This window comes from Melampsora larici-populina, assembly GCF_000204055.1.
Source record: "Melampsora larici-populina 98AG31 unplaced genomic scaffold MELLAscaffold_37, whole genome shotgun sequence".
Classification (NCBI taxonomy): Eukaryota; Fungi; Basidiomycota; class Pucciniomycetes; order Pucciniales; family Melampsoraceae; genus Melampsora; species Melampsora laricis-populina.
This window is the reverse complement of record NW_006768801.1, coordinates 256,115-267,033: the sequence shown is the minus strand read 5'-3', so window position 1 is coordinate 267,033 and position 10,919 is coordinate 256,115. Positions and strand designations below refer to the sequence as shown.

General features: G+C 34.7%; 3 protein-coding genes across 3 annotated transcripts; 2 read left to right on the top strand and 1 right to left on the bottom strand.

The window, feature by feature from the left end:
- Positions 1-474: 474 nt before the first annotated feature.
- On the top strand, positions 475-4,780 carry MELLADRAFT_90379 (uncharacterized protein; the record flags this gene model as incomplete). The annotated part of the gene is made up of 13 exons (XM_007413589.1): positions 475-548; positions 624-1,175; positions 1,246-1,469; positions 1,572-1,839; positions 1,935-2,382; positions 2,587-2,743; positions 2,812-3,008; positions 3,086-3,226; positions 3,306-3,665; positions 3,732-3,815; positions 3,882-4,155; positions 4,242-4,377; positions 4,420-4,780. The coding sequence occupies 13 exons, from the start codon at positions 475-477 to the stop codon at positions 4,778-4,780; spliced, it is 3,276 nt and encodes a 1,091-aa protein (XP_007413651.1).
- Positions 4,781-5,246: 466 nt separating this feature from the next.
- On the top strand, positions 5,247-7,428 carry MELLADRAFT_117395 (uncharacterized protein; the record flags this gene model as incomplete). The annotated part of the gene is made up of 2 exons (XM_007413590.1): positions 5,247-6,270; positions 6,350-7,428. The coding sequence occupies 2 exons, from the start codon at positions 5,247-5,249 to the stop codon at positions 7,093-7,095; spliced, it is 1,770 nt and encodes a 589-aa protein (XP_007413652.1).
- Positions 7,429-8,073: 645 nt separating this feature from the next.
- On the bottom strand, positions 8,074-9,656 carry MELLADRAFT_109505 (uncharacterized protein; the record flags this gene model as incomplete). Its single annotated transcript, XM_007413464.1, has 3 exons — positions 8,074-8,260; positions 8,357-9,404; positions 9,494-9,656. 3 exons carry the CDS (start codon positions 9,654-9,656, stop codon positions 8,074-8,076), a joined length of 1,398 nt encoding a protein of 465 aa, XP_007413526.1.
- Between the last annotated feature and the right edge of the window lie 1,263 nt (positions 9,657-10,919).

The following is a 10,919-nucleotide window of genomic DNA, read 5'->3' as shown; positions in this document are numbered from 1 at the left end:
CTGAAGATGAGTGACTGATGTTAGTTACATACGTAGACGACATGTAAGCTGTATGATCATGTGATCTGACTTGAGAGGGTTGTGTAACTGTAAATTAAGAAATGAAAAAAAGAGATCCAAGACTTGAATCGATGATGAAGTGCATACAATCTGAGACAACTCCACTTCACTTCACTTAATCTCAAAAACCAACTCAATATCATCATCACCATGACCGAACTAATGGACCAAAACATAAGTCGAGTCAAAGAAGTCATGGGAGACACATATTCCAATGAACAAATCATCAAAGCATTAAACTTTCATCAAAACGATTTTGAAAAAGCATTAAATTATCTTTTAGAAGGACCACACGATCAAGAAATCCAAACCGATTCAACCGATCAATTACGTCAATCTATCTCAGATGCATTTCATTCAAATCAGAAATCTAATCCTTCAAGTTTTCCTTGGGATAATCGTGAAAGAAATCTGATGACGACGACTTGGGGTGAACCGGATATTCAATTACCACCTTCACCTAAACTATCTTCTTCTAATCAACAAAAGTGAGTTGAATCAAAATTTGTTTTAGGATGTTTCTTCCGGAATTCGATCATTTGTTAATCAATTCCATTTCCTAGTGCTCAGCTAGATGTTAGCAAAATTTGGGATTTAGATCCATCTGGATCAAATGAGCTTCCAGCTTTGATTTCCGAAACAGAACTAGAAGAAAGTCGAGAACCATTAGTTCTACCAAGTTCACCACCCAAGGGATCTTATCAACCAATGACAGTAACGGGTAGTCTAACCCCCACCGAAGTGTTCAGTTCATCCCAACCTCCTCGTTCTACACGACCTGGACCGGTGACTCGATCGTCGAGTTTGATTACCGTTCCTACGAAAAACCAATCTGAGAATCAAGCATCAACCAAAGGGATTTCAGAACCATCAGTTCCAGTGATGTCATTTGAAGATCAATTAAAAGCAGCCATTCGTGCAAGTCTCGAACCCAATGGACAAGTCATGAATCTAAACCAATCTGAAAATGAACCTATTAAAGAATTAGGAACAGAGGAAGAACAGATGAGTAAAGCTTTAGAAGAAAGTCTGGCGATGAGTAGTTCTAGAACTCTGGAAAACTCTGGAAGGTTTCTTCATCCTTATCCTACTCAAAGGGTTCGAGAACTTGGAAAGTGAGCGATACGATACACAATTCAACAAGTATGATACCAAAAACATGATGTTCTAATGTTTCTGTTTCAGGCCAGTTGCTTTACGAGTTCAAAACCCACATCTCGTCTTTCTTCCTGCTGTTTTGAATGTTTTGTATGCAGCTAAACCTTTCAGGGATCGGATTTTAGCTTTCAAACCACCTGCAATCCCTGATCTTCAACCTTTGGTAGACCATGATGTAGAAGGCTTATGGAAGGGAGAAAGTAAATGGCGAACAGAAGATTCTTGGTCTCCAGAACCTTATCCTATAGAACGTCAGTGATTTTGTTTTGTTTCCCCTAAGCTTTGAATTTCAATCAGAATGGTTTCCCAAATCATTACAAATCTGACTAAGATTTTCTGATTTTCTTTTTCAGTTATTTTGGCTGTACAAAGATTATTTGCATTGATGACACATTCAAAACGGTCTTACTTGGATGTCAGAGAGATATCTTTATGTATGGGATATGAAGAAGGCGAGAATATTGTTTGGTCACTTAACGAACCTAATAAGGGATGTCATAAGGCATATGAAACGATAGCAGAAACATGGAAAGAACTTTGTTCGGATCTGTATCAACAACTGAAATTAGTGGAAGGAGGTGATACTGAGGAACACGCTAAACAATACGAAGATGAGAAAAGGTAAAGTTCTAATTGGATCATGTATCTAGAATTGATGATCAAATGACTCGAACAAAGTTGACATATGTTGAATCTTTACAATTCTTTCATTATAGATTGTTTCATTGGCGAGGTCATAAAATGTCATTACCATTACCGGATACAGAAGTTCAAGTTCAAGCTTCTCAATCCGATAACTCAACCACATGTCTTATCCTAAACACGATGGGTTCAGCGCTCAATGATATTTATTCAGGCATCGATGCACAAGTATGGTTACCAGAATCGAATTCAGCTCATTTCTTAGACGGAACTTCACAAATCATTGCATTTGAAATCGATCGAAAAAACCATAATAACTTTGGATGGACTAATGATTCGAATACTTCATGTTTATCTACTTTAGAACAAAGAAAACCGTTCGGATTGGAATCTGAATTTTATGTGGATCGATATTTGCTTGACAAGAGACATGTGATCACTGACTTAAGGGAAGAGATTAGTAAGATCGAAGGTGAAGCTGATGTTTCGTTAGTCAGACGAGATCAGCTGGCGAAAGCCGGGGTGAATGAATAATTTATATCTTATATATGTTGGAGACTTTTCTCTTTCTTTCTGTTTTCCTTTTTCTTCTTCTTTTTTAGTCGGTTGATCAGTTTTTTTCTTCTTCTTGATTTGATTTGATTCTGTTGTGATATCAAGATATAGGTTTGAAAGAAACAAAAAACTGATGATTGGTTTTGTTTTTTGATCATTTGCTTTTCGTAGGGTAAAGATGTGGTTTCTAACTTGAAATCAGTCGTCGATTATTTATCTCAAGAAAGTCAATTTCCAATCACTACCTCTACAGAACGTGAATCTCAAAAGAAAGAAATGTTACCTAAATTTCGAGCCGCTTTAGAGAAATTAGAAGCTGAAATCACCAGTATGTTTATCTTGATCCTCATTCTGATGAAATACTATTCACGGTGGATGATTTGATAACCTATGTAGGTCTTGAGTTAAAAGCTGCAACTGCTCAAGCTGCATCAAAGGCAGTTTTTGACATACCTCAGATGAAAGAAGTCGGACCTCATGATTTATGTGCAGTGGTAGTTTCAGATGGATTCGCAGGAAGAGATCATATGTGGACTTATACTAAAGCTGATGACGGAAGTTGGTATAAGATTCTTGATAGACAAATTAGCTCTGTTAGTTTATTTGCTTTCACTTTTCAAATTCTTTGTCAATTCTAAGCTCAAATTCGAATCTTTCTTTCTTAATCCAGGTCACACTTGAAACCGTTTTGAATGATCCAGCTGGGATCCATATGAATGGTGGTCATATCTTTGCACTTTATGTTAAGAGGTCTACTCCAGAAGAATCATCAACTGAATCCGCAAGTATCCCTCTAAGACCATCACTTGAAGTAAGTCAACAAAATAGTATAAACTACTCCTTGAAGAGAACTCATCTTAAACTAAGTTTTTTTTTGATTTTTGGGTTAGGCTGCAATTATGAAAGATAACGAAGAGTTTGATAAGGAACTTTCAGAGGCTGCGACCATCCAATTAACGAACCCATTGATCAATATGACTGATTTTAATCAAGATGTGAAGGTTATGGATTTAGATTCACCTAGGTCTGATGTAGCAGAAGCCGATGAATTAGGATCTGAATCTGATCCATTAAGATTATCTGGTGGTAGTGGGTTAGATCAGTATGATGAAGATGAAAATGAAGATGAAGATGAGGAAGAAGAAGAGGAAGAGGAAGAATGTGATTTAGTTGAACTTGGGTTTTTGAAGTCTATGAATGGTCAGAAATTGGATATTAAGACTATGACTGGAAAGATTGGAGGAAGACCTGTAAGAGTTTGGATTCACTATGTTGGAATGAGGTTGAACATTAACTTTTCTTTTTGGGTTTTTTAGATTTGGTTGGATCCGAAGATGCCATTGGAGAATGAAGCTGTCAAATGTTCGACTTGTTCTGAACCTATGGCTTTTCTTTTACAGGTAAAATATCGTACTCTTCTCTCTCTAGTCTGTAAAGTTGGTTTTGTACTGATTTAGATTCAATAGATGAATGCGCCAGATGATGAAAATCCTAATGCATATCTAAGAACGATTTATATATTTATTTGTCGAAAGATGAAATGTATTGAAACCAATCGATCAGGAGGATTGAAAGTTTTTCGATTTCAAGTTTCTGAAGAAGAATCTGATTTGATTTCATCCGAAGAAGAAGAAGAAGGGAAGCATGATGGATTGGTTTTGGATAAAGAGTTTCGTGAATGGGAATTGGTTTGTGATGAAGAACCTGAAGATACGATTGTTGAAGGATTAAAACAATCTGGTAGGTGTCTTTCATGATGATGATAATGTTATTTTTTGTGTTTGAAAATGGAGAATTGAATTTGGATTTGGATTGGATTGTTATAGCAATCTCAACGTGTAACGAACTAGAATCGAAAACAGATGAAGAAGATGCTAAGATGAAAGACACAAAAGCTCCAGTCGATCTTACATTCTTGAAATTCCAATCACGTTTATCAAGAGCGCCAGATCAAATCTTACGGTAAGTCAACCAAACATCATCATTCGAAAATAAAAATTCTAGTCAACAATCTATTAAACTTCGTACCGAAATGGTGAATTGGTTTAGGTATTTAAAAGTCACTGAACCGGCTATTAAACCATTATGGGCATCTGATCAAGATTCAAACCGGTTTGAAGAAGTTCAAGTTTGTGGGAATTGTGGTCGATCGAATTTGATGATTGAGTTTCAAATCCTTTCAACTGTTTTGAGTTCATTAGGAATTGAAGAAAAAGAAGACGTCAAGACTGGACTTGATTTTGGTACGATTTTGGTTTATACTTGTGAAAGGTCTTGTGAGAAAAGAGTAAGAGGTGATGGGAAGGGATGGGTTCAGGAAGTGGGCTTGGTTCAGATGTTTTCTTTGGATGGTGTTAAGATTTAGTTTTTCTTTGGAAAGAAAGAGATGATGATTGTATAAAATGATATGGTTGTAGAAGGTTTGGTTTGGTTGGTTTTTTGGATTTGATGTGAATTTGAATGATGGGGTTTAAATTATTCTTTGATTGAGATTCTAAAGAGAGCTAGTTTAATAGAGACTTGATTTTGACCTTTCAATCAAATTATTCCTTTTAATTTGTTTTGATATACAACAACATTTCCAAATAGCAATGAGTTCGTTGTTCAACAGACAACATCAAACCAATGTTAAATTTGTGAGGCAAGAGTCAGTTCTTGGCTCATGGAGAGTATCCACTTAATTGTTGGGATGGGATTAAGATTCGGTAGTGATAGTGATAGTTGATATTTTGATGTTAAGTGTTACATAAGTTTAAGTGATGGTTAAGTTTGTATTATAAGTTGAACTAGTGCTAATCCAAAACTTGAAAAAAGAAGAAAAACAAAACAAAATGTTGAACAAAAAGAACAATCAGATTCTCAAGAAAAAGAACATTCTCAAGAACAAGAACATCAACTTGATAAGATTGCTACGATTCAATATCATCTTTAACTTGATTCACTTTTCAATCTCTCAATCAACTTCAACTTTAATCGAAATTAACAATTTACCATTTCTCAATACCACTTCAATCTCAACTTCAATCTTATATCATTTACCTCCACCAAGAACAACAACAACAGAAAAAGAAACATCAGATTTGATTTATATCACTTTAAATCTTTGTTCACCACCACTTTCTAAATTAAATCAAGTTCAAATCGAATATGATAAGATCTTAATCATATCAAATTCGACTGTCAATCAATCTCCTAATCCAAATCATTTACCAACTCATCACAAACTAGGTTCAACTGCTTCTTCTTACCTTGGCTTTGCTAATCTGACCATCATCAATTCGGTCGGATTATGGATTTATCTAAGGTCTCCTACACCTGATGATCCTCAAGCTTGGTCAATTCAATTAGCTATAGATCATCAACCGATCCATCAAGTCAACTCCTTTCCTGCATTCAAAGTCGAAGATACAGATCAAACTAATGCTCTCTTGACAGGATCAGATTCAAGTTTATATCAACCAATAACAGACACATCTCCATTGCAAATCAAAGATTTTTTCCCATTCATCATCAAAACTCCTTCAAGTTTTCCACTCGGATTATCTTCTTCTTTATGTGCTATACAATTATTGAATTCTTCTAGTACAACTGAATTGGTTAAAGTCAATCAAATTCAAACTTCTTTAACAAATCGAAACTTAGGTATCGATTTACCTTCGTCTCAAAATACTGGAATTAAATTAGATAGGGATTTTAGAGTCTCGGATCTGGTCGTTGGTCAACGTACTCAGTATTGGTTACAAGGTCTTAGTGCTGCCACTAATTATACTGCTTGGCTCTTTCAACCTGGTTTGGTGATTAATAATCTTCAAACTGGTAAACTTTGGCCTTATGTGAATTTTAAAACTAAAATCGGTAAGTTTTTTCTTTCAAGATTTGATCAAGAAATCCTAAATTTTGATGTTGATTGTTTGATTTGTTTGATTTTGTTTAGCTAATAATTGTAGACTATTACGTGATCTTTCATTTTGTCCAGAACTAGCATACTCAGTCCCATCACCACCATCAATCTCAACACCCGACCTAATCACCTTCTATCAATCACAACTGATCCCCCACCTCCAAAACTTCTCAACCGTCTTAAACACCTATCCCTGTAACAATGATTCTTCTGGCAGGTATTCGTTTATCACCGGTTGTGGTGATTGTTTAAAAGCTTACACGAATTGGGTTTGTGGGATGATCTTACCTAGGTGTACTGATTCACCTTTCTTGATGAACTCTTCTTTTCAAGATCTTCAAGACCCTTGGATACCTCAATTAGTTTTAAACCGAGCCGATCTTTCTAAATCTAGAACTCCTACCTTACTAAACCTTACCAACTCTCCTTCATTCTCGTATGGTGAAATCCCTCCTTGTATTGAAACATGTGATTATGTAGCTGCTACTTGTCCTCCGTTCTTCGGTTGGAAATGTCCTTCAAGACAGTCTATTAGTTCGGCTTATGGGTATACCAAGTATTTGAATTCGATTGATTTACAGGGTGGGGATGAGAATGGGAATCGGATGGGTGGCTTTAGGTCTACTGATCGGTTCGGGAACGTGTTTTGTAATGCATTAGGATCTGATTTGAATTTTGATAGGATGGGAAGTGCTTCGGATTTAAGGTTTCAGTGGTTGGGTTTGGTTGGATTGATTGGGTTTCATGTTGGAGTTCAAGTCTTATTGAATCTTTTTTGAATGAATGAATGAATCAATGAATGAAGTTTTGATTTAAATATATCAATCAATAGATAGATTTTTTTTATATAGAATTGTTGTAAATATGCACACTTTCTTCTTTCTTTTTCTCTTTTTTGATTATTTTATCATTTGTTTTGATCAGCTTTTTTTTGCAAGTTTTTTTTTCATATGCTTTTATATTCAAGTTCCTTCTAAAAATCATATCTTATTCATCAATCATACTTTTTTTGAATTTCTTGTTGATTTTTCTTTTGGTTCTTAAGGTTATAAATATATGTAAATATATACATAGGAGATTCATTAATCAATCAAATTATAGTTGGCTTTTTACTTTTTTGAAGACATTAAGAGAGTTGTGGAGTATCTTAAGTAGGATTCGTGAGAAGATTACAAATCTTTGCTTGAACTTGAAGGTTTATCCTCCCCTCCCAAAATAGATCACAACAAATCCGTTTCTGAAAAGTTTCAGTTAAGTCTTAAGAGAGAGGGTTTTTCGTAGTAGTGTACCAGGTTGGGAATCGTGATCAATTGAGTATGTGGAAATGTTGTTTGGGTCAGTGGAATTCATCATATTCATTTCAGAAATTATTGAAAGTTTTGGTCTTTCATCATTCAAGAAAACTTTTGGAAAAAGGAGAATGAATTTCAATCAAACTTGAAAAATAATCTCTCTATTTTTTGTTGAGTGAAAACATTGGATTTAGTATTCTTTCATTGGTCAAATGAATTATGTTCAATTCGACTTTTCAGTGATTTTTTTTTCTCTTTTTCATATTTTGTTCCAGTGATTGTATAGAGAATAATTTCAAGTTCTCATGATTTTAGTTTAGTTCATTCATTTTGTTTGTGAAAAAAAATGATTTCCAATCTTATTGAAAAGATACTCATGAAGTGATGAAGAAAGAAAAAGAAAAACCATCCATTCAAATTTGAAGAAACCACAAATCAAGCTTACAATCCGATCATACTGTGATTTTAATTCCTTTGTCTTTTCTTTCTAGGTTCAGGAAATACTAAAGGTACACTTAATCTAGCTAATCTTTGTTTATCAATCTCTTTAGTATCTTTACCTAATTTCTTGGCTTCTTCCATTTGAACAGTTAATTCACCTGAAGATAATTTATCAATTTTACAACCTAAAGATCTAAAGATTTCAGTTAAGCTACAATCATTCAAACATACAAATTCGTTAGTGTTTTTGTTTGACTGTTTGAAATTCTGGATGATATTCAAGTATAAGAAACTAAGGAAAACTTACGATTTTTTATCTTCTTTTAAATCGTCTGCTAATTCAGTTATAGCACAAGTATATTCTTCATGAATCAAACACAACGTACAAATATAAGACAATAATTTCCTATTGGAAAAGGTAGTCATCAGGAATTCTTGAGTACCTAATTCTTTTTCTGTAAACCTTTCAAGTAAACCATCCAGAATCGAATCAGGACACGATTCACTTCCATCTCTCTTACCCGACAAAAGTTCTTTTAATTTATCTTTTTTAATCTTAAATCGATGATGATGAAATTTAATTAAATAACTTATATACACTAAGATCCTTAACCTTTGTTCTTCTTGTTTATTTAATTTTCCTTCTGGATATCTATTCCAACATGATTCGATTCGTTTATTAATAAAATTCGATTTTGAGTTTGGTAAGTTTCGGATAGCCTGTTCTGGTGATGAACAATAAGTGATATGTGCAATCGGAATCGAATTTAATTCAAGATTAGTGACTACATCTGATAATTTATAAACTTCTTTAGGACTAGTAGCATTTATATTATAAGGTGGTATAGGTTTTTCAGATTCGATTCGATTAGCTTCTTGAATCGAATTAGTCAAGGTGATCGAACTAGTCGTAATAGCTTCTTTCAAATGACTTTGAACATGCATCATACTATCAGGATCAATCGTATCTCTTGCAGCAGCTTGAATAGCTCTTCTAGCTTTCTTACTACCAAACGTAGTACCCAACATATTTCTTGAAGCCTTATGAGTCTGATGACCTTCTTTTTCCTCGTCTTCTTTTTCTTCTTGTTTTTTAAGATTGATGGCATCTTTCAGTTGTTTAACTGTTGGTCTTAATTCATGAAAACTTGTGGGAAAGAGTGTAAGAGTTTGGTCTTGAATCGAATGTAATCCAATTAAATAATTACAATTCACATCAGCGGTTGATTGTCGATTGGATTCGAATTCTAATTGATCGGTTTCTCCTGCTAAGATCTTTGTGGCTTTTGGGTCTACTTTATGAGCGTATAAATTGAATGGGGTTTTTATATCGGGTTTCACATCTGGAAATTTGACTGGTTTGTTTGATTTATCATTGAGAATCAAAAAGAAATCAGTTCAAGATTTTGATTTCGAAAAGGTCGACTATCAATCATCACTTTACCTAATGCTGATCCAAGATAATTTCCTTTATTACTTTCACCACTTAGTTTCACTGTGACTTCTGATTTATTACTTTGATTTGATCCTGAGATTTGATTTGATTTTGAAGTGGATTCATGTATATTTGAACGTTTTGATTTCTTTGGTTTTGGAGCTTGACTCATTTTTGAAAATCAATCAATTGGTGAGTCAGTGAGTGAGGATTGGAGAAGTTGAACTTTGGATTTTTGTAAAACTTTTTGAAAAAGAGTTCGAGTTCACAAAAAAACAGATCAAAGATTTACATATGACATGTGCATCAAAGTTACAGTTACAGAACTTACAGCTACGATGACATATGTCGAAAGTTCTATTTTCAACCTGTAATCATCTTTCTATGTAACTAGCGGATAGGCGGGCCCGCCCGCTAATTCAAGGTCAAACCCACGTCCAACACTTCAACCCCCAATAGAGGCCGATAAAATATGTAGCAGCAGATTAAACAGGGTGGTCGAAAAAGCATGCTTTTGAGATGTTGTCTAATTCTGGTCTAACACACATAAGATAAAAAACCCCTCATAGTGATGTTTTCCTACAGGGTCCTCGGGGTTAATGACTGTTGGTGCTTCAAGGATCTTGGATCTCCTAGGAGTTCCATTTTCACTGTTTTCTGCCTTCTAGAATACATAGAGAGGAAGACAATCAGTCTTGTTGACTGAACTCAAGCAAGATTTGTTTCAATAAGATCCACCCACCTTGTCCCTTGCAATAGATTTGGTATGTATGTACCTGTTTTCTATCAGTCTTGGTGACACATCATCGAAGATGTGAATATGAACAAACTGGAATAAAAAATTGATGATTCATATCTTCTGAAACATCAAATTTTAGCTAGATAGACCATTTGCTTTTGATCGGTACAATTAGCCTGAAAATCTTGCGTTGATGATTTGAAAGACCTAATTTCAGGATTCTAAAGTTCACAGAGGTAGATATCAAGAGTTATCGAGGTAATGGTGTTTCTACACAAAAGGTTTAGAAGCTTTCGATTGAAAGTCACACGAAGTGCTTTTCAAAAGTGATATCAAGTGCTTTTCTGATTTTTAAAACTTTATTTTGTGTATTAGAACCGTAGGTCAAATGGGTAATTGCTTTTTGAGATTGCTTTTGAAAAAATTGAGGCGCGAAAAGTTTGGAGAAGTAGATATCGAGAGATTTCAAGGTAATGGTGTTTTGACAGCAACAAAAGCACCGGAGGCTATTGATTGGAAGTCGAAGGTCATACTGTTTGAAAGTTCTCTTGAGTGCTTTTTGAAATTTTCGAAATTCAACATATACCTCAGGATCAAAATCGATAGCGAGGAAATTTCATAGCTGCATAAGAAAGTGCCAGGTCAGGCAAAAGACACGACCTGTAAACGTCATCTTTGTGGGACCGGTGAATTCGG